This window comes from Neopelma chrysocephalum, unplaced genomic scaffold (genome assembly GCF_003984885.1).
Source record: "Neopelma chrysocephalum unplaced genomic scaffold, ASM398488v2 Primary Assembly neopelma1_91, whole genome shotgun sequence".
Classification (NCBI taxonomy): Eukaryota; Metazoa; Chordata; class Aves; order Passeriformes; family Pipridae; genus Neopelma; species Neopelma chrysocephalum.
Genome location: NW_020897753.1, coordinates 4,612,651 through 4,634,181, shown reverse-complemented (window position 1 = coordinate 4,634,181; position 21,531 = coordinate 4,612,651). Strand labels below are relative to the sequence as shown.

At 49.3% G+C, this 21,531-nt stretch overlaps 1 protein-coding gene across 8 annotated transcripts in view; it reads right to left on the bottom strand.

The window, feature by feature from the left end:
• The window catches only part of BCL11A (BCL11A, BAF complex component), a 142,207-nt gene that overhangs the window by 71,617 nt on the left and 49,059 nt on the right, over nucleotides 1-21,531 (bottom strand). For 2 of the 8 annotated variants that reach the window (XM_027693306.1, XM_027693302.1), the window contains exon 1: nucleotides 589-1,176. The exons of the other annotated variants lie outside the window; for them this stretch is intronic. In XM_027693306.1, the coding sequence (XP_027549107.1) occupies nucleotides 589-643 (55 nt within the window). In that variant the 5' untranslated portion in view covers nucleotides 644-1,176. Of the gene's footprint in view, nucleotides 1-588; nucleotides 1,177-21,531 lie in introns of those variants that run through there. 8 annotated transcript variants of the gene reach the window in all.

Sequence of the window (21,531 nt, the reverse complement as noted above, 5' to 3'; positions counted from 1 at the left end):
CGGAAACAAAAGGGAGGCGGCCCGGCTCGGCTCGGCTCGGCCCCCCCCCCCGGGAGGGCGCCGCGGGGCGAGGGGGCGAGCCCGCCGGCAGCCCGGGGGGCTCCGGCCGCCGGACTCGCTCCGCGCTCCGCTCGCCCCGCAGCTCCCCGCCCGCACGGCCACCGGGGGTGTCCGGCGCGCAAACCCGCCGCTCCCGCAGGAATTTCTTCCCACTTTCGGCCGGTTCTGCCCCCGGCAGCCCCGCACCTCGCCCGCGCCTCTCCCGGTGCCGGGGCGAGAGCTGCCGCTCTTGCCGCCAAAGAGCGCGGAGAGCGGGAGGCGAGCGCGGAGCGGGGCAGCGGAGTGCGCGCCGGCGGGCGAGGGGCACGGGCAGAAAGAGAAGAAAAGTCATCAAGGTGATTAAATTAGAGAGGGAGAAATTACCCGGAATGCTGCGAATGCCGAGCCGGCGCTGAGTTAATTTTTTTTTTTTTCCCCCGACTCGCTCACTCGCTCTCACTTTTAAATTTTTTTTTCCCTGCTCTCGCTCAAATTAAAAATTAAATCCGTGAAGGGGAAATTAAATAAATTGCTCTCCGGGTTACTTACGTGAAAATTCCCGTTTGCTTAAGTGCTGGGGTTTGCCTTGCTTGCGGCGCGACATGGTGGGTTGGTGGCTTCGGTGGCTTGTGAGTCGCTCGGTTCACATCGGGAGAGACGGGTTAGAGAGGAAGGAGACTCCAGAGAAAATATCTTCATCAATGTCTTTTGACATCCAAAATAAATTAGAAATAATACAAAGATGGCGCAGGGAAGATGAATTGTGGGATAGCAGTCATGGCTTTTTTTTTTTTTTTGTGCAAGGAAAAAAAAGAGAGAGAGGGAGAGGGAGAGAGAGAGAGGGAGAGAGAGAAGGAGAGAGAGAGATGAAAAAAATGGCAAAAGCCCCCCTGAGCTGCAAGTTCAAGTGCGGACGTGACGTCCCTGCGAACTTGAACGTCAGGAGCCTGGATGGACAGAGACATACAAAACATGGGCAGGGCAAGCCGGGGAGAGGGGAGGAGGGAAGGCGAAGGCAACACCAATGGACACTCATCAGGGGCTGGACATGAAAAAGAGAGCAGGACAAGCCAATGGACAGTGATCGCAGGGGGGAGAGGGGAGGGGGCGCGGCGGGGGGGGGTGCACCGGCCGCCCGGCGCACGCTGCCGAATGGAGCCGGGGGGCCGGGGGCGGAGGGGGCGGCGGCCGGAGCCGCGAGTGGCCGCGGAGGAGCGGGTGCAGGAGGGGAGCCGGGAGAGGGGCGAGGGGGGGAAATTAAACACGCACACGGGGAGAGAGAAGGGAGGAAAAGGAGCGGGAGAAAGCGAGCAGGCAGGCAGGCAGCGGCAGCTCTCGCACGCACACCCCCGCTGGAAAAGCAAACACATCGGTGAAGCCAGAGCCGGGCAGAGAGGGCTGCGGGGCAGGCTGGCCGCGGGCTGTGCCGAGGAGCTGGGGGAGCTGGGGGAAGCCAGGTAGGACCGGAGACCACCCAAAAAGCAGGGGGGGGCATCCGGCTCCCGGCTTCCCCGCTCGGCCCCCCCCCCCGCATCCCCCTCGAAGCCGCGGAGTCCCCTCCTCCCGGGAGCTGCGGCCCGTCCCCGGGGGACGGCGGCGGCGGCCCCGCGGGGAGCTGGGGATGGCGGGGGCTCGGCCCGGGCCGCGGGAAACTTCGGCGGGGAACGGCGGGCCTTGCCCCGAGGCGGGCGGGGGAGCAGCGAGCGGAGTTTGGCGGGCGAGGAAGCGGCAGGCACGGCAGGAGAAGCCGCAGGAGCGGGGCGAGGGGGGAGCGGAGGGCGGCGGGACCTCGCGGCTTTCCCCGCGGGCTGCTCTCGCCCGCCAGCCCGGAGCCCCCCTCCCTGCCCCGGCGGCGCTCCGAGCCCTGCCCGCGGCCACAGGCTCCGAGCGAAAGCGAAACGCGGGTCTGCCGGCGGCGGGGCGGCGCGGGCAGCGGGCTGGCACCGGGGGAGGGCGGGAGAGGGGGGGAGCCGAGGCGGCGGGAGGCACCGAGAAGTGGCTGGAGTTGGGAGGATGCGGCGGCGGCGGCGGCGGCTGCAACTTCGCCGAAAGGACCCGGAGCGAGGCGAGCGCTGCCGGCACCGCGAGGGATCAGGTTGCGGTAGAATTACGCTGCGGAGGCGATCGGGCGTGCGGAGCCAAGTGCGGCGGCGAAGGGAGTGCGAGGGGATAACCGCGCCCGGGACGGCGGCGGAGAGCCGGAGCGGAGCGCCGGGCGGGAGCCCCCGGGGGAGCGAGGAGCTGCCCGCCGCCGTAAGAGACACTTCGCCGGGCAGAGCCGCGGCCGCCCCGGGGAGCGAGGGGCGGGCGGGGGCCGGGGCTCGGCGGGGACCTGTTGGCGAGGCGAGCCCGAGGCGCACCGGCGGAGCTGTCAGGGGCCGGGCCGGGCCGCTCCGCCGTGCGATGGTTTCAGCTTCCCGCCAGCCGGCCCCCCGAACACCCCCCCGGCTCCGCCCGCCGCCGCTCAGCCCCCCGCTCCTCTCCTTTATAGAGCGGCGCGGGGATGCGCCCCGCGGTGCCGGGGCGCGGTGCGGGAGCAGATGCGGGACGTGGCGAGGGGACCCCGCCGCAGGTGACAACAGCGGCGGCTCCGGGGCTCACGCCGCTCGCAGGGCTGGCTGTGCACATGTCCCTGCGCGAAACCCACGGAAACGGGCGTGTGTGCCTGTAGCGGAGATGTAGATATATATGGGGGTTGATTTATATCTAATGGCACGTATAAAGCTTTTGAAGGCGGCTGCAATGTAAAAAGTAATGACTTTATTACCCCTGAAAGGTTCTGCGGTTCGCAGTTAACACTCCTCTGAATTACAATTCATTACGCTCTCTAAAGCCAACCTGCATCAGAACACCTACCTGTGCTTATTCCCAGTCACAGGCATCGTTTCATTGATTTTCTTTTTAAAAATCATAGCAAATTAAGCACTTGGTGACAACTAAATCTGTTTCATTATCGTGCCGTGTTTGAGATTCCAGAGGTGACTTCCCAGACCGCATCTCAAAACCTACAGTCAGGAGCTAATTTTACAGATGCTTTCATGAATGGCAGCGAGGATGTTCCTACCATCAGCATGCCCTTAATTCCAGCACCGTAAAAATGCCTCGAATTAAATGGAAACTCGCTGCCTTAAAAATAATATTTCATCCTGGCTGGATAATTATTAATATTAGCATTTGATCGCAATAGTGCTGGGCTCCCCCTCGTTCCTGTCTCCCCCCCCCTCCCAGCGCTTCGCATTGTCATGTGATTGGAGGGAGATAACAAACCTCAAGAAAGAAAAGGAGTAAGAAGACATTTTTAACACGGCATGACCGCAGATTAATAATGCAGGTGGGTTTTTATTTCATTGTATTTTTAGGGGAAGGGAACGAGGCTGTTTAACGAGCAGTCGTGGACACAAAGTGACTATATTTACAATCCTTGATGTGGCTTTCGGTGGGTAATAAATTATGACAATATTAAAATTATTTTCTGGCAGCCCAGTTAACTGTGCTGGGGACTGTAAAGCCCTTACTGATTCCATTTATGCCTTGTAATTGCGGTCCACGGGCTCTCTCTAAACCTTTTGGTGTATATTGTGTGTAAACTTTTAGCTAATAGACTTTTTTTTTGAATGGAGGGACTTTTCTCGGTACTTCCTGCCGTATACATTCTGTCTCTGATCTCTGTATTTAATGGCCAAGTCCTGGTTTATGCTTTATAATGTGTTGACAAGTTTTCTAACAGACTTTCTGAAATAATGCACATATATTCACGTCGGTTAGAAACTCCACAGTATTTTTAGAGTCGAGTAGATCTATATCCTAATGCACTGAGAGGGAGTGTAAATCATAGAGGATTTCATAGCCCTTTCAGTAGTTTTCTGTATGAAGTATGAGCAGCGTGGCCTCCAGACGTAACCTTTTAGAAAAAAAGACAGTGCTTTTATTTTATGGTGTAAAGTGCTTTTAGCTTCAGGGCTCTGAACGTGAATGTGGTCAACAAACAGCTCTTGCGAGGGAGTTTGCTACAGCTCAGCCCCAGCGCCGGGCGCGGGGAGGGTCCAGGGCCGCCTCCGACTGCAGGACTGGGCTGACCCCCCCCCCTTCCCCAGAGACACGGGACCCCCCGCCAGTGCTCTGGGCTCGGACAAGGGGGGCTCGGATGCCCCCCAGCGCTGCCGGAGAGGCTGGTGATGGCAGGGCCAGCCCCGCGGGGACCGTCTCCGATTCATCCGGGGGCAGGGGGGTGAGCTGACTCCGAGCTGGCCCCGGCGGCAAAGGCGGGGCCAGCTGGGGGTGGGAGCACCCCAGGAGCAAGGGCGGCGCACCCCACCACTGCCCCACTGCACCCCAGAACCCGCATCTCCTGCATCGTCCCCTCTGCTCCCCGCTCCCAGCCCCAGGGCACCTCTGTGACACCCCGAGCATCTCTAGCCCTGCCTGCACCTCTTACACACTGAGGTCGTGGGGTTACGCCGAGGAACCCAGCGCATGTGGCAGGTAAACACGGTGAGAAGTGCCCAAATGCTGACTGCTGACACCCAGAAACGCTGGCAGATTGGAAAAGCAGGTGAAAACAAACCCAGGCCAGCACAGAAGATGACCCAGCGATCACGTTCTGAGGATTGACGCAAACTTGTGTCACCTCCTGCTCCTCCCCAACCGTTCTTTGCCCAAGCCACAGAGGATGCCCTGCAGTCCTACTGCAGCAGTTGGAGCTGCTGTCACCCCTGGCCATGTTATCAGCTGCTCTTTGGCTATGGACTCCCAGCCCCAGAGCAAAGTCAGCTGGAGGAAACGTGGCCCCACACCTCTGCAGCGTGCGGGCAAACTCTGAGGTACACACTGAAATCAGGGCTGTGGTGGTTTTCAGGCTGCCTGCAAGGGGAAACCAACCCCAGGGAAAGATCTGCCTCATGAGCTAAGTGCCTGTCCTGCCTCAATCTGTCCCATGTAACCAGAGCCCCAAGACACCAGCTCATGCCCTGGAGCAGCTGAGAGCAGAGGTGGGCACCCATCCCTGTCCCAGGGCAGTGGCAGTGACCTGCAGCAGCAGGACAGAGTGCCCAGGTGAGAACGCTGATGTTCTGAAAACTAGTCTAAGATTTAAATCTGCCAAAATCCATCTGTCCCTTTCCTCATGCCTCAGCTCTCTGCCTGAGAAACAGTGTGATCCTCCTTCTACTCAGGCACGTGAGATATTTAAAAGGTTGCTGCAGAAAGGGACCTAAAACTGAGAAGTGTGGCCTTCCTCCACCTCAAAGGCAGGCACATGGTCCTCCCTCACAGGACTGGGACCTTGAAGGCGCGGAGGAGCGTGACACAGTCCATGCCACGTACTGCTGTCCCTGCCTATCTGCTGCTTCAGCGACAGACTTGGCAGTGGGTGAGTTCAGCAACTTTGGTGGGCAAATGTTCCTGCTTCGAAGCTCCAACTGTCATTCACTCAGAGCAGGGATCTCACTTGCCAGCTCGGTACGGAACATTGGGACCAAACACAAATTCCAGAATTGTGCCAGTTCTCGGGAGCTGGGCTGCGTTATGTAACGGCAGATCGCACGGGGTGCTTCCCGACACCGTCTTGATAGTCTCAATCGGGCGGAGGCAACGTGGGTGGAACTCTTATCACACCAGGCTGACTCCCGTGAATGAGCAGAGGGACTTGCACGTTCTAGAAATAGTACGTGCATTAGTATTCCCGCATGAGGAACTTGGGCGCGCTGCTTTTCCTTCTTTTCTCCCCTTTTTTTTTTTTCTTCCTTTTCCCTTCTCTTTTTAATAAAGGCTCGGAATAAACTCTGATTTTGCAAGCTCTTACTAGCAAAGCACGGCGCACAACAGCAGCGAGTCCGTGCAGGATCACAGACATCTGAGCGCCAGGTGACAGGATGATTTTGTTATCGGCTTGCCCTAGGCAGGACCTGGAATAAAAACCTTGAACTTGGAGAGGCTTTTTTTTCCCTGGGTTTCAGCAAGGTCTGGGATTTCAGCCTGCCTCTGCTTGCACAGCACCTGGCATGGTGGAGCCCTGAACCTTGACTGGGCTTTTTGGGGATGACTGTAAAATAGATGGCACAAAGCTCTCGGGGAACAGACTTTGACATGGCAAAAAAACCTCCCTTGAAGCACAAAGAGAGCTTTGCTTGTGTGTGGGCAGGCAGAGGAAGGCACTAAATGCCCATAAAACCTCATTTTTAATCCAATGTTTGATTTCAGCCAACCTGGTTTTAGTTTGCACTGCCCTAGGACTTAGCTATTTGTCATTTTGTAGGTTTGGTATTTATATATCTTTTTATAAGTAAACATACAGCATGCTCCTGTTTCTGCCCTAAGCTTCAAGCCAACGTGAGTTAAACTATGTGCGTTTAAAACCTCCCAGAACTTGACCTATAATGCAAATCCATACAGTCTTAATTATGGCAGCCACTGCACGAGTGAGGTAGTTGAGCTTTCACTACTAAAGAGGCACAGTAGTTACGGTCTGTCAGCGCTCCTGTTACAATCCCCATCTTGAAGAGGTTATAACTTGGGCTGTGTGAAATTGATTGAGCTGAAACTTGGGACTCCGACTGTCAGTCCATATAGGGAATTATCTTATGAATAATTGGCTAACCAACTGCTTGATTCACAGACTTTTATAAAACGATTTTTAATGGGTTTTAATGTTTTTTTCTTTTACTGACATCTAGGGTATGAATTTGGTACTTCTAGCTGTTCTGAAGCTCCACACTGAATGGCATGTGTGTAGGTACCCAAGGTAAAGCTACAGCTCCCCTGAGGATTTCATGGGGCACACCTGCCACCCCGACCCACCTGTCTTTACCTATACACTGATAGGGGACCAGGAACAAGAAATGGCACTTAAAATTATCTACAAAGAGGGTCCTAAATGTGTAAGATAAAGAGAACATAAATAAATATCTTTGCTAACAGTTTCTTGGAATCTTTTAATCTTCTCGGGCTTTATCTTCCCCCAAAAAATGCATGGAGATGAGTGCCACCTGTGCATTGGCATCACTTAGAAAGGGATGAGCCATTAGACTTTGAATATTGAGCCTGAGTTTGAATATTGCTTTGTGTTACAAAGGATTTTGCTGAGAAATGCTCCCCTCTTTTCACTAGTTTTAAAATTCTCAAAGGTGGTTTTTATCACGCTAGGCAAAGAGTGCATAATTGGTTTACAGGCAGACTTGAGATTTTCCTTGACCCTAACAGCAAAGACAAGCCCAGGGCCAGAAAGATGAGCCACACGTTGTGAACAGATTGCTCTCCTAAAGCTGGATCCCACAGACTTTCCAAGCCCACCTTCCCACACAGTCATCGAGCGGGGACACCTGAACTCACAAGCAGCATCTCCATCTGTTTCAGGAAGAGTTTTGACCAAGCCAGGCTGCAGCACAGGGCTCTCACTCTGGGTTATTGGCTGCAAGTCATTCCCAAACAAAGCACTGTGAGAAGCCAGATTCTCCTGGCTGTTTGGATGTTCCACACATCCAAATCCCCCCACTCATCAGGGCTACCCTGTCTGCCCACACAGAAACCCACGATGGCACAAGTTGGTCCTTTCGAGTCACTGCTGAGATCCCAAGTCATGTACCTAAGCAGGTCACTAAGCCCAAGCCTATGAGCAGCAGGAAGAAGGGTCAGTGACACAAACAGCTTTTTAAATTCATTTTCTGACTAGAGCTGGTAAGTGCACTTCTGTGCAAGATTAGATCCAAAGGGATCAAACTCTCCCTTAGAAGAAATCCGGAAAGCCCCACTCTGGATGTGGCAGGCAGGGAAAAGGCAAACATTTTGTCTTGAAAAATAAACCCAACGATACCTCAAACCAATTTTAAGAAGCAGAATAACAAAAGTAGTTCACTAATCTGAGAAACCCAATATCAGCAATCAAAAAGAAGTTATTTCCATTGAGAAATTAGTTTTGCTACACAAGATGAGGAAAGATTTAGTTGTTCTCTTGTCCCTCCTTCTCCCTAGCACGCTTGGCATGTGGGACAGTAGAGAAGGAACATGCAATAAAAAAGGATTTTCCTCCTCTAAACCTGCTCAGTATATCCCCTACCAGAGGAATCTACTTGGCCTTGGGTACTGCGAAATTCCTAAGCACATATTTATCTTTGGGCACATCAGCTGTACTCACATGCTCAAAGTAAGCCTGTACTCAAGTGTGCTGTTAGATTGGTGCCTTTAACATCTTCTGTAAATAACTCCTATTGCATTGCTTTTTTGGAGCTTCAACTTTTAGTCACTTAGAATGCATCGAGCTGAAATTTACCATACGCAATCATCATTCTCTGTACTGGTTTTATATGACTATTTCAGGTGACATTTAGGTTTAGCTTTTAGCTTCAGCAAAGAGGGAACGCGCCTGCTTTGCAAAACACGGCGTGTTTTGTGTGAGGGTCTAGATGAAAAATAATTAACAGCTGAAATAGCAGAGATCTTTCTCTGTGTTTAAAAATAAGGACAGCTTTACTGTGGGTTTTCTTCTTTGCCATATTTATTCCGTGCAAAATTTCAGCTTAATTGTTCAAATGCTTACAATAATATTTTAATGCAACTCTCTGTAGTCGGAAGAATAAATTATTATATAACCCAAAGCTGCACAGAAAGACACGGCACTGAGGGGGAGCAGGAGTGGTGGTGAATAACCTGTGATAAGAGCCCACTTCTTTGAGCAGTTTGGATAGTTTTGCCACCATTTGTTATTGTCAGCACATATAATTTTGTCATTGCAGTATGAATCCTGGCTGCAGTGAAAAGAATGCCTTCTCCCACCAGCATGAATAAGATTTCACTCAATTAAAATAACATGCAAGTATATTGTATGGTATTACATAGAAAGCTGATGTGCATTAAGTATGAATGCTGGGGTTGGGGGGAGTTATTGTACTAATGCTATTGTTCGCTGAGCAACTATTCCCCAGCATTTAAAAAAGCAAGGGAAATTAAATACAGAAATCAGAAATATGGACAATGTTTGATATTACCATACTGAAATTAATGTATTCACAATTTAGACTTTAATTTGCCCTATCCTATTTAGTTTCACAGCATCTGAGTGCCTAGAGAGAGAGAAATAGAGGTAAACACATGGAGAGAGAGCTCCATGTCTCTGTCTCTGGGACTGTCTGTGAAGACATACACCTCCCTCAGACGTTTGGGTGCTATAGATAACCACGGGGTGAATCCAGGCCATAGCACAGCACCAGTCTGTAAGTGCTGTTCCCCACGGAGAACAGGGAGAAGTTTGGTCTAGATGTGGCTGGAACTGCGTGATCTGCTGGGATCCTCTCCTGAACAGCCCTGAAGGGCCCCTGAGCACGGGGCTGAGGTGAGTTACAGGGTCCTGCTGCCCAGAACTGAAGGCATCTGAACACTTGGGGATGTACAGGGACACAGCCATGGCAGTTCCTACAAGGAAGGCCAAATGTCCCAGGATAGGTGTGTCTTAGGGAGCCACTGTACTCGGAGCCAATAAAAATGAAACTATTCTCTATTGAGACCTAATTAAGCTTTCATATTCACTGCGCATTTGTACATTTGCTTATGAGCGGGACTAAAAAATATATATACCGTGATGCTGTACTTTTATAAGGTGCCTATGGAATGCCTTTCCCACTCTCCAAGGATTGCCTCCTCCTCAGATGTAAACATTCAGACATTCAGCGAATACGACGAGGCTAATTATTTTTCCTGGAAGTGATCAGTGCTCATCTCTAGCAGTGTGCACGGAAGCGGGGATCTCACATTTTCAACCTCAGAACTTTAAAAAAAAAAAAAAAAAAAAAAAAAAAGAATACACAACTGCCTTCAAATCCTAAGACAAAAATCAGTTTGGTAAACAAATTTTCCTGCCAGGGGCTTTACCGGGATTTACTCTTCCATCAGAGCCCCCCGTGCACGTAGGAGCCTCTTTGCCGTTTTTGAGGGGGGGGGTATATATTTTCCTGTTACCTTTCCTGCCTGTAAAGCAATCAGGGAGAACGGCAGGAGGCACCATCAATATGCAAATTGCTGCCAGATAACTGGTTTCGCTGGTTCCGCCTTGGGAAGCGGCACGGCCGCCGCGGGGGGATCCGGGGGGCGCGGTGGCCCCTCCGCACCCGAGCTCCCCCCCCCCGTTCCCCCCGGCTCCGCGGGGCCCGGCGAAGGGCACCGGGCAAGGAGAGCGCTCCTCGGGTTCCCCGAGTCCTCCCTGCTGGCTCACACGGCCTTTTTCGGTGTGTCCGTGGGCTCTTCTGCCTCGGAATTTCTTCTGCGAGGGGTGTATCTGAGTGCTCTTCCTTCGCCCTGAGAAGCGCTGGTGGTTTGATAGCGCCTCTCTCTCTAATTACACGATGAAGATTCTCGTGCCTCCATGAGCTCACTTGAGAGGTGATGCTCCTGCTTCTAGGCACAGAGCAGGAAAAAGACTGGCTCATCCCTCTGCAGCATTGCACTCCTGCTCAAGAAAATCTGTGGATGCTCACATGTGGATCTGTATATCCAGAACACACACTCAGGCCCTCTCTTTTCTAACTCAAGGGATTAAAAGGAGCTACTGGTTTCCAAATGAAAATGAAACTGGAAGTCTCAGGTAAGCATTTTCAGGAGAGTGCAAGACCATTTTGCAAAGCACCAAGAGAAGCAGCGATCTCAGATGGGTTCTGGGTTGGATCTGCTGGCAGATCCAAAGCAGCACTGCTCATCACACCAGCCTTCTGCAGGGCATTAGTCAAAACCCTTCCAATGTTTTTAAAAACCCACCAAAGTAAACAATACAGCCAGCTTACAAGTGTTCAGATGTGCAGTATCTTTATCACAAATACCCTTCCAGCATAGTGGTGGCCCCATATAACACAATAAGACACAATTCAGACCTGTGACGGTCTATTGAATACATGAGTTTTTAAAATTGCCTGGAAATGTATTCATATTGTAAAATCTAATGGTTCAGGTGGAGCTTTTACTCTTGATCAAATAATAAAAATTGTTAGAGACCACTCTGTCATCCCATTGCTCACCAGCCTCCGCGAGGACTGTTTTACGTTCCCATTTATATAGGACAGGGGAGCAAGAAGGAAAACATAAACCACAGAAGAGTTACTACAGACATTAACTTTTAAGCCTGAAAAGCAAAAGAGCTGAGAAAAAAAAGCAGGGGAATAATTTTTGTCACTCCACATCCTACAGCTGAAGCCTCTGGGCAGTGGATGACATTAGGGTAAGGTTGCACTCAAGTCCTGGGGGCTGTCTGGGGCAAGGTCCCTGTCTGGCCTCCAAAATACCTTCTTCCTGTGGGTTTAGGTCTGCCAGGGAAGGGGACTAGCGTGGACAGACAGACAGAGCCCATGGACAGGTGAGACTCCCTGTGGGATGAAGTGGGTGGCAATGGCCTTGTCTGCAGAGAAGGAATCTGAAGTGCAGACTAGTGGCAGTAATAATAGTGATTACTATTAAAGCACACAGCTTTTCATTACTGAAAACTTCAAATAACTCTCCTGAACTATATTTGAGACACTTTTTTTCTTCATGTTAACTCCGGGTTTGATTGCTGAAAAAGGTTGACTGCTAGAAAAGGAAAACCAGTGCAGTGCACAGCAGTGGGGAATCGAAGCCCTTCTTTACCAGAACCCCTGCCATATACATACTGTCACTCACCTTCCAGACACTCAGTACAACCATTCAATCTATTGAATCAAGAGACTGTTTGATCTTATCTGCATCTGTGAGCTGACTGTCAACCTGCTTAGGCTGCATATTAAATCATCTATAGTAGCTGTATCAAGCTGGGATGATCTGTTAATTCTAAATTTATTAACCCTTAGAGTGCAGTCATCATGTTTAATCTAGTGTAGCCAGCACTTATTTTACAAGACTAAACCCTTCTTTAAGATATGGCTGTGCTGTAGGTTAAAGAGTGGAGGAGATGGTAACAGGGAAGAGCTCCACTTTGGCCTCTGAAATCCAGCTGACAGCATCGCTGCTCCGAACACGTATGTGTGTGCCTACGTCATGCTCCTGTGTCCAGGATGCGGGGTGTCTGCACACCCACTCATAACATTTCCTCACAGAGTTTTGCCTGGGATGACCAAGAAAGGGCAGCCTTGAGCCACGTCTGAGCCCTCCACGAGAACCTCAAATCAAAAATCACAGGGACGGCAACCACTGCAACACAAACCGGAGGTGGCTGCAGGTGGAGTCCTGTGAGGACCCACCAACAAACCTCTCCTCCGGGTTAGCTCCCACTTCTTGGTCCGTAGCTGCGGTCCAAATCCATTGACAAACGCCCTCGGAGTGCTGCAGGATTCGCAGGAAGCCGAGTGCTGCTCTCTGCGCACGTACAAACACACCCCGACACCGATAGAGATAATTTTATACAGATACACACGCCCGCATCAATATGTTAATCTGTTCCTTACACACACACATCCCTCCCTGCCCCTCTCTCCTGTTATCCATTATCCTTGCACATCGCCGATGGTATCAACGTATTCACAGCTTTTATTTCAGTCACAAACTGCAAGGCATGCTTCCTTTTTTGGTAATCATGTGCCCGGTATCTCTCTAATGTAGCCTAATAACAATTTTAGCATTCAGATGAAGCGATTTCATTCTGTGACTGCCTTTTCTATTAGATTTGATTCTGAGAAGCCCCAGTGGGTGCCTCGGAGGCAGAGATCTATCTGTGAGGCTGCAACCGATTCAATAGCAGCCTGAGCTAACCTTGACCTTTCCCTAGACCCTGCTCCATCTGGTGCCAGCCTGGTCCCCCCCTTCTCCTCCTCCTTGCTTCGCAGTCAGCATTGATCAAGGCGGAATCGAGCGTCTCTCTCCCTCCAAGGGCTGGGCAGTCGTGGAAAGGACAGCACATTTCAATATATGGAAATGACTGAGCCTCTTATGCAATCATAAATCTACATAGAGCCTCGTGATTTGATATTTCATTCACCTCCAAAGATTCTCCCCCTCCCTCCCACCAGCAGGGATTTACAAACTATAAGACAACGGCTTTCCCCAACACCTGGAAATTACAAAGCTTGCTGTTTTACCGGGAGGGAACGCCTGGCGATTTCATCCGATTCACTTCGCAGTTTATTTGTATGTTTACGGCTCGCTCCGTTGTTTTCCCTTGCGTGCCTGGGTTATTTTATTTTTTTCGGCGGGTCCCCCCCCCACGGCCCCGGTTCGGGCGGTGGCAGCGGCTCCGGTGGGGGCTGTTGCAGCCCCCGGTGCGGTGCCGCGGAGGGAAGGGGCGGACGGGGTCGGCTCGGCTCCACCAGCGGCTCGCAGCGCACCCGAGCCCGCCCCGCGTCCCGCTCCTCTCCGGGAGCCTTTCCATAGCTGGGAACGAGCGGAGCCTCCTGCAATAAATCAGCGCTCGCCACTTTGTCACCTTCCCACTTATGCTCCGTTTTCTTGTCCCCCTTTTTCCGCTCCCACCCGCCGTGCTCCCGGAGCCTCCAGGATGCTCCTGGCTCGCTCCAGGAGGGCGATTCCCGCTTTAGCGAGAGCCAGCGTGGCTTTTACCGCCGAGCTCCTCCGTGCTGCAACATCCCTCTGCGCTCCCTCCTCGCCAGGACGTGCCCTTGCGATCAATAATTTTATTTTTCCTCCGAAGAATTCTGACGCAACCACAGTTTCTCACCGCATACCAGCCTCGAGATTACATAACCGATTATGTAAAATTATAATTGCAAGATAATTTATGCAGACTCTAATTATTACCTAGAGTTTCCCGTGTATCTGTAGCCAGGCACACAGCACATATGTTAAGAGTCGGTTCTGCAATATTTGCATAGCCAACACTTCTGGCTGTAGACACGGTGTGGAAAAGGAACGGGGAGATATTTGACAGTACATATGTATGAGAGAGATATATTACTTAATGGGAAAAGGTATCTGGAAATATATTTCTCTCTGTTTTGAGGAATTTGTTTTGCTTTATCTCCACGGGTAGTAAAAAATAATAGGAAGAAACTGTGAATTACATTGAAAAAAAAATATATTCAATTTGTCAGTTTAATATTACACTTCCTCTCTGCAATGCTACAAAGATTTAGAACATTTCCAAAACTTTCAGCTCTAATCTGTGCCTCGGGTTTGTTTGGAGGACCTGCCACCACACGCCAGCTAAAAATGAGTGTCAATTAATAATAAAACCCACTCTTCCTTATTTCTGCACTCATATAATTTAACAGGTTTTGAGAAAACCACGAATGCAATGGTGAGAATTTTCCAATGTGTGCAATATTAACAGTTTTCATTCTAAAGCACTAAAACTTCCTGAAATAGAACTGCCGAACGTTCCTTTGCTTTTCCCAATGGCCATCTCCACATATTATTAGACACTTAAAACATAAAGAATATTCAGCTCCTTAAAAAGTGTGGTTTGTTCTACCAGGAACACTGCTGGTGGAAACGATCTCAAACCGAGGCGGTTCAGCTAAGCACACTGCATTATTTGTGGCCTGCAAAATTAGAAATAATTTGAAACAAGAGGTGGGAGAGGTTTCAGCTCGTGTTTTCCACCACGTGAGAATGTAACCGGAAAATATCCGACCTCATAATGCAACAGGATTCATAAAGTCTTTGCTTCCTGAGCTACCTGAGCAACCAATGTAACCTCTGCAGAAGTGCCTGAGCGCGGCTCGTTGTTGAAAAGCATATTGTACTTATTAGTAAAATGTGAAATGGCTTAAGAAACAGTTTGAGCTATGAATTGCCATCTGCTCAATGGGGAGAAACAGAAAGTAACTGAATATATTTTCTCACCTTTTTTTATAGTAACATAAACAACACTCCAGAACACTATAAACTCATAGTAGCTGTACCAAAGGCGTTGGTTCAGTTCCTCGTGCTTCAGGTCAGGATTTTGTCCACACTGTTACACGCTGTTTCTTTTAACTCTCTGCAAATGTCCCGAGGTATTTTTTTCCTCCCCCTATTAAACGAGATGTCCTTTCTAGTTTCAGGGATTAAAAGTTTGACCCTCCTGCCCACGTGATGCTGTGGAAGCTGTCCCTGATACAGAGATACCCTGAGATCTGTGCACGCCTTGAGACATCCAAATACAGGTAAAGCAACATATACAACTTGTTCTGGTTCTCTGCGTGGGAGGGGAGGAGGGAAGGGTTTGTGTTACTCAGCTTTTATGCAGCGTTTTGCATCACTTGTGTCCATTGCTAGAGAAATTAATCTTTGTCCTCTCTCTCTGCCCCTGCCCCCTTTTTTTGCAGGGAGAACCCGAGGAAGCGCATGGAACTGCTTCCTCTGGTGTGGAGCTCAGCCAGCGCCAAAAGCACATTCCTCCAGTGCCTGCAGACGCAGTGACCTTCCCGAGAGCTGTGGGGGCAAGGCCATGAACCCAGCTCAGAGCACGGGGAGGCCTCTGCCTGTCCCAGGAGAAAGGCCCTGCTCTGTGCCGGGAGCAGGGCTCCCTGGGAGCACTTAGGGAAACCGTCCGTGCTGGCAGCTGCTGCTCCCCAAGACTCAGCTCACCACACAAACACTACAGCAGAAAGAACAACATAACATCTTTTTTTTTTTGTTTCTTTTCTGCTTAGCCAGGGCGATTTCTTTTCTGGGGTGATTTCTTTGCTCTCCTTCAGCTTTATCCACCTGGGAACGCAGTCTTTCTTTAACCTGTTTGTTCCGTTTCTTGCCTAACAGCAGATTGGGACTATCCTGCCCCAAACACTGCTCCTACCAGCTGTGGATCAGAGGGGAGAGAGCTTCTGGAACCAGGGAGCCATTCAAACAAATGGCCTGGTTCAGGCACGTGAAGGATGAGAACTAGAAGATCTTGGCTTGGAGTGAGTTTCGCAAGGAGCGGGAGAGCTGTGAGTTGTTAAATTCCATCCCGCAGGACAAGCACATGTGAGAGAGTAACTCTGCAGTGCAGAAATTGTCTTCACCTGCCTGCCTGATGCTTTCTGCTCTCTGAAAGACCGACTTGTCGAAAGCATCACTTAATAACAATACGAGGAGCAGCTTTTCTGCTCCCCTGGAACTTGGCAGGAGTATAAATACAGAGTAAGGGAAAAGAGGAATCGAAAACTTGACAATAGGAGAGGGAAATACAGTGGCATGAAGCGGCCTGCATCCCCTCATATTTTAATTTCCACCAATGCCCCTAGTAGAGCTGGGCACAGCAAACCTCCTCGAGATTGATATGCAAAGCGTGTGAGCTCCTTGCAATAGCTGCACCAGAGAACACGCCCAGGTGTTCTACACCTCACACACACATCACCCCGCAGGATTAAGATTCAAATCACCTGTCCTCCGTCTCTAATAAGAATGAAATATAGTAGGGGAAGTTTGAATACAGTGGCTTGACAGAGCACGTCGCGTCTCACACCTCACACATGAAAAAAGGCGACGAGTGCACGATCAAAAAGCAGCCACCCGTTTCTGTGGCACGAGATTTTTCTGTTTCAAAGGGCAAAAACGTGTGGTGGGAGACAAGGTGAGCCTGAACCTTAAACTCCTGCGGTCCCTGAGAGTACAACGTGAGGCCAGATCAAAACTCCCTACTATGAGGAGGACATTCAGACTCGTGGATTTTCTTTCTGCTTTCAAGTGTGCAGGACATAAGCAAAGCACAAGAAGCAGCGCTGCACTTCAAGTGGTCCTTCCCCCACAAAGAAGTTGCCAGAGCAGAACACCACCCTAGGGTGGAAGTTGTTGATCTTGTCCTATTAAGGGTTAGCCAGGGTTTCCATTGCAAGCCTAAGCAATCCCAGCCTAAGATCCACATCCTACAAAGGCTTTTTGGAAAAACAGCCGGGTAGGTGAGCACATCTCCAGAGAGCTGACAGGCCTGGTAGCTTTTTCAGCCTGTCCTGGGCTCAGTTTTTCAGGAAAGCAAGAAGCCAGACAGATTTTGGGATGGAAAGCGTGTAAGCTTCGCCTCTGTGTTACAAAGCAGCCCACAACAGACATCTGATAAGCAGCCCCAAGTGAGATGCAAACAAAGGACAGGGACTGGCATTAAGGAACCACCACCCACAACAGGTTATTTTGTTCTGCTTGAATGGCTTCCAGTATTGACACAAGGATGGACATTACCAGCTCAGTCCCTGCAGGAAGCTGTGCCCCTCCCCTAGCTGAAGGGTTAAAACTGATTCAAAAAGGTACATTACAGCTCCAGGTGTCAGAGTCAGAAACATCTGTAAAGCCAGAGACAGCAACTACTTCAAAAATTGCCCCCACTTCCAGTTGGGATGCTTTAAGAGGGTGCCAGAAGCCAAATCCCAGGCAGCCTCAGGGAAAAGCCCCTTGAAGGTACATCAAGTAAGTCTCCAACACTGCTGCCTCAATAGGTGGTTGGTTTTTCTGGAGAGGCACAAGAGACTCTGGGGGGGCCCTCTTCCCCCTGAGCTTGTCCCTCCTGAGATCAGGGTGGTGGTAGAGGAAGACAGAAGAGGAAAACTTAATGTGCCACTGCTTGTGCCGTGATCTGTAGATAGCGTGAGGACTTTGCCCCTCAGGACTGTCCATCTGGCACCATTCCTGAGCAATAAAAGCTCACCCACAAAGTATTTTAAAGCAAACAGTTGCTGTAATGAATACCTTAATACTCCTAATACAATACCACAAATAGTAACTACTATAAAAAAATACCCATTCTGTGAAGAGAACCCAAGTTCACAGCCCAGCTCCTTCGGACAGCAGGACCCACGGAGGTTGTGGGTTCATGTCACAAAGGGGTGGCTTCTTGTACCACTCCCTGTGGCTAATCCAGGCACCCCTGAACCCTTTCCAACAGCAGAGGTGCTCCAACAACCCTTGGACCTAGTGAAAAGGTGAGCTGGCCACCGGAAATGGGAATGTGTGCATAGGGGTGTGGGATCAGGCATCAAATATTCGGGGGGGGGGAAGAAAAAGAAAAAGGATTCTACAATTTACCACTTTTTTGTTTGTTTGTTTGTGATCTCTGCACAGATTCTCTCCGTGCCTTCTTCAAATTTAGAAAATAGGGCCGCTGAAACAGCCCCAAGAGCCAAATGATGAATCTCTGATTCATCAGCACCCATCACACACAAGCACCGATTTCATAAGATACCTGGAACAAAAGCTCTTTATCATTGTAAGATCACAATTTGTTTACCAGGGGCATTATTTAACCTGAGGAACACAGGCAGAAATCTGAAAATCTGTCTTAAATTTACTTTTTTATGATCTATATTATTGTTCTTGAAGTTCTCTTTCTGGGTGACTTTACAGTAGGTGGGCTTGAGCAACACAGGACGAGATACTCTGAGGAGAGTTGCATCCTAAGCTCTGAATCCCTTGATTTGAATTTTGACGACCAGATTCACCCCTTTTTTTCTCCTTTTGAAATTGTTTACTGTATGAATGTAAAATAATTACTGAAACCAGATGTATATAAGTGCTGTACCTAAGGAAGGCTTAGAGTGTCTCAAAGAGAAAGAGCACTGTGTGGAACCTTGTTTTGTTTGGGTTTTAGCATAGTCTGTCAGTTATTTCATGCCATTTTATATCATTTTACCCTCATGCTTCAACCTAAAATGAAAACAGTATCAGTTCATAACCTCCTCTTTCTAGTCCAATACAGGTAAAAATTAGGTCTCTTACTCTTTTTAAAATTAAGTGTACCTTCCACTAGTCTTATGTCTTATTTCATGAAGGCAGATGCTGTTTGCTGTGTGTGGCTATTTCAGTGAGCTAAATATTTATTGAAAGCTCAAAGCATTCACTGGCCTCATTTTCTCTAGTTGTTCCATTCAGATTAATAAACCCCTTTCCTACTTAAAATGAAAAGAGAATTCAGAAACGTTTAGCATCAAGTGAAAAAAAAAAAAAGCAGCAAGAAAATGACTAACAGATACCAGCACCTTGCATATTTATTTTGTCCTGTCAATTATTTTTAAAGAATCCCTTGCTGATGGAAGAAGATTTTTTTTAAAAAACCCCAGACTATCAAATAAAGATGTCCACAAACACCAGTTTCTTCATTTTTCCTCATTTTGGAGAAAGTGAATACTGCAAAGGTTTGGGGTTTTTTTTCCCTTTATTATACTTTTGCCGGCGCTGGAAAAAAAAAATTCATGTTTCAAGGGTCATAGAATAAACCTGCATAAAGAGTTTATGACACTACAGTGACGCATTTACGGAGCTGAACGCTCGGGAGGCACTTACAGCATTAGGGAAACACCAATATCAGATGTTCTCCTCCACACTTCAAAGCTGCAGCCGAGTGCAAAGTTCCGTAGGTACCAGCCACTCCGGGGTCAGCGGTGGCTCCCAGCGAACGCTTTCGGAGGCCTGGACCTGGAGGTAATTTCAATGTGTTCTCATCCAGTCATGAACACACAATCACCTATTGAAAGTGTCTGGCTCGGAGTGCAGACAGATGGAGAGCACAGGGGTTAGTACAGCCAGGCCTTGGACTGACCTTTGCAGAGAGAATTAAATCAGTCTGACCTTGTTGTGAAGCCTAAATTATATCCGTAGACCCCCAAATAATGCATCTTTAATGCATCGCTGCCCTCTTTTTATCAGCCTCTTTACCTCGAGGGTATCTTGTTTGCTAACTACTGATGTTAAATTGCAGCTATTTATGCTTACATTTGTGACCTCGGTGGACATCTTGTCACATTTTTCATGAGCACTTGAAAAACTAGAGAAATATTTATCTAGAGAGAATATATAAAAACTGAGGTCTTGTTTCACTTAGACAGAAAATAAACATTAATAGGAAAAGAAACCTGCTTCAACCACGGGGCCCTGTATTCATTGTATAAGTCTAACACAATAGTCATTGTACAATTCTGAGCTTCAATATCATCCATAACCCATCATCTGGACAGCCTGGAAAACAGAATGGTGCCACATAATAGGATTTCCAGTATCTTACAAACACCTTTTCTTCTCAAGGTATTTTTAATATTTCAGGATTTTTTAAAAATTCAGAATAGTACTAAGAGCAGAATAACCCCCGTGACACCTATCAGTTTTGGTAGTACAGACTCCTGGACAGAAACAATACCGAGTCCAGGGGCTGGAATCTCGACTGGAAACCAGCTCGGTTCAGACTAGGAAGCGTTTAATTGGCACTTGTGTTGACTGTAACAGCAGAGGAGCCCAGTGGAAGTTCAGGAGAACTGCAGCCCTTCCCACCGCCTGAAAAGACTCCGTTTTGTGGTTTTCTGTTGTACCTTAACCCGAACAAAAGGTGCTTGGGGAAAAAAAAAAAAAAAGAGAAGATCTTAGTCCAGGATGTTACTTTCCAAGTACCTTTATTCTAAGGTGCATGGAGTTACTTTTTAGCTTCTGTTAATCAAAACAAAACTTTGATCTAAACTACAGAAAGGAACGAGGGTTTGTTCCTCTGCTGTTAGTTTGGGATTTCAGGTCTGTCTTTGTAATCTTGGGTAAATCACCACGGACCAGGATGGGAATCCCTCTGGTAATCTCCATGTGGAAAGCTGAGACTCCTCAGGCCGGTCAAGTCCACCATCCACAGGATTGGCACCAACACCACTTTTGGGAACACTTCTCCCGGCAGCGGTGAGCTGTCAGGGTGGCTCCCCCCTGTCTCATGGAATCACACCCGTCCACGCAAGAGGTGCTTCCACCCCTGGGCTGGCACTGCCACCCTGATGACCTCACCCATCCAGCTCTCTAAGCCAGCAGATTAAAAAAAAAAACAAAACCATTTGCTACCTTTTGCAGAGCCCTTTTTCTGCTGGTTTAGCAAACTGCTCAGGGGGAGTGAAGGGAGAGGTGAGCAGCAGCAGCAGCAGCACAGCAGAGCACGCAGCTGCAGGGCGAAGAGCAAACCAGTGCAGCGCTGATTTAAATCAGCTGCAGAACCACACCATTAGATCAAACTGCCGATGGAGGTTAAAGTTTGGTCTAACCCTTGGCACCGAAGCAGCTGAAATGTTGGAACGCGACGCTTTCTCCCAGCTTTATTCCTTACACTGAGAAAAGCCCGAACCATCGGAACTTTATTTGCATCACCAAAGAGCTGCCCTCCAGGGTGGGCTGCGATGATAACGCTCCTCAGATACACTGTAAGAGCAGCATTTGTATTATAATCAGTATTTTACCTCTTCCCCGGGAGATTAAACAGGTCGTTTTCAAAACAGATACAACAGAGCACACTCCATCCCAAACTGCCCACTATTAACTACTCAAGAAGCTCATTCCTTACTCCAGAAGTGAGCTCTGGGATCAAGTCAGGCACCAGGCATCCTGCAGATCCCTCGCTACCGATACAGGCATTAACCATCCCCAAGAATTTTTCCTGTATTGAGGGAAACCTGTCCACAGAAAGCAAAAGCTGCTGGTCAAAAGTAGCAGCCCTGGGCACAGGAAGAGTCACAGCTGCACACGATGAGAACTACGTGGTGCTGTTTTAATGGGGTTTCTTTAGGTTACAAATCTCCAGGTGCAGCTGAGAACCACGTAGGGATAATCTGCTTGAAAAGCAGAGGTCAGTGCAGCCCACAGTGCTGGGCTGTCGGCACTTTCTGCCTGCAAACATGCTAG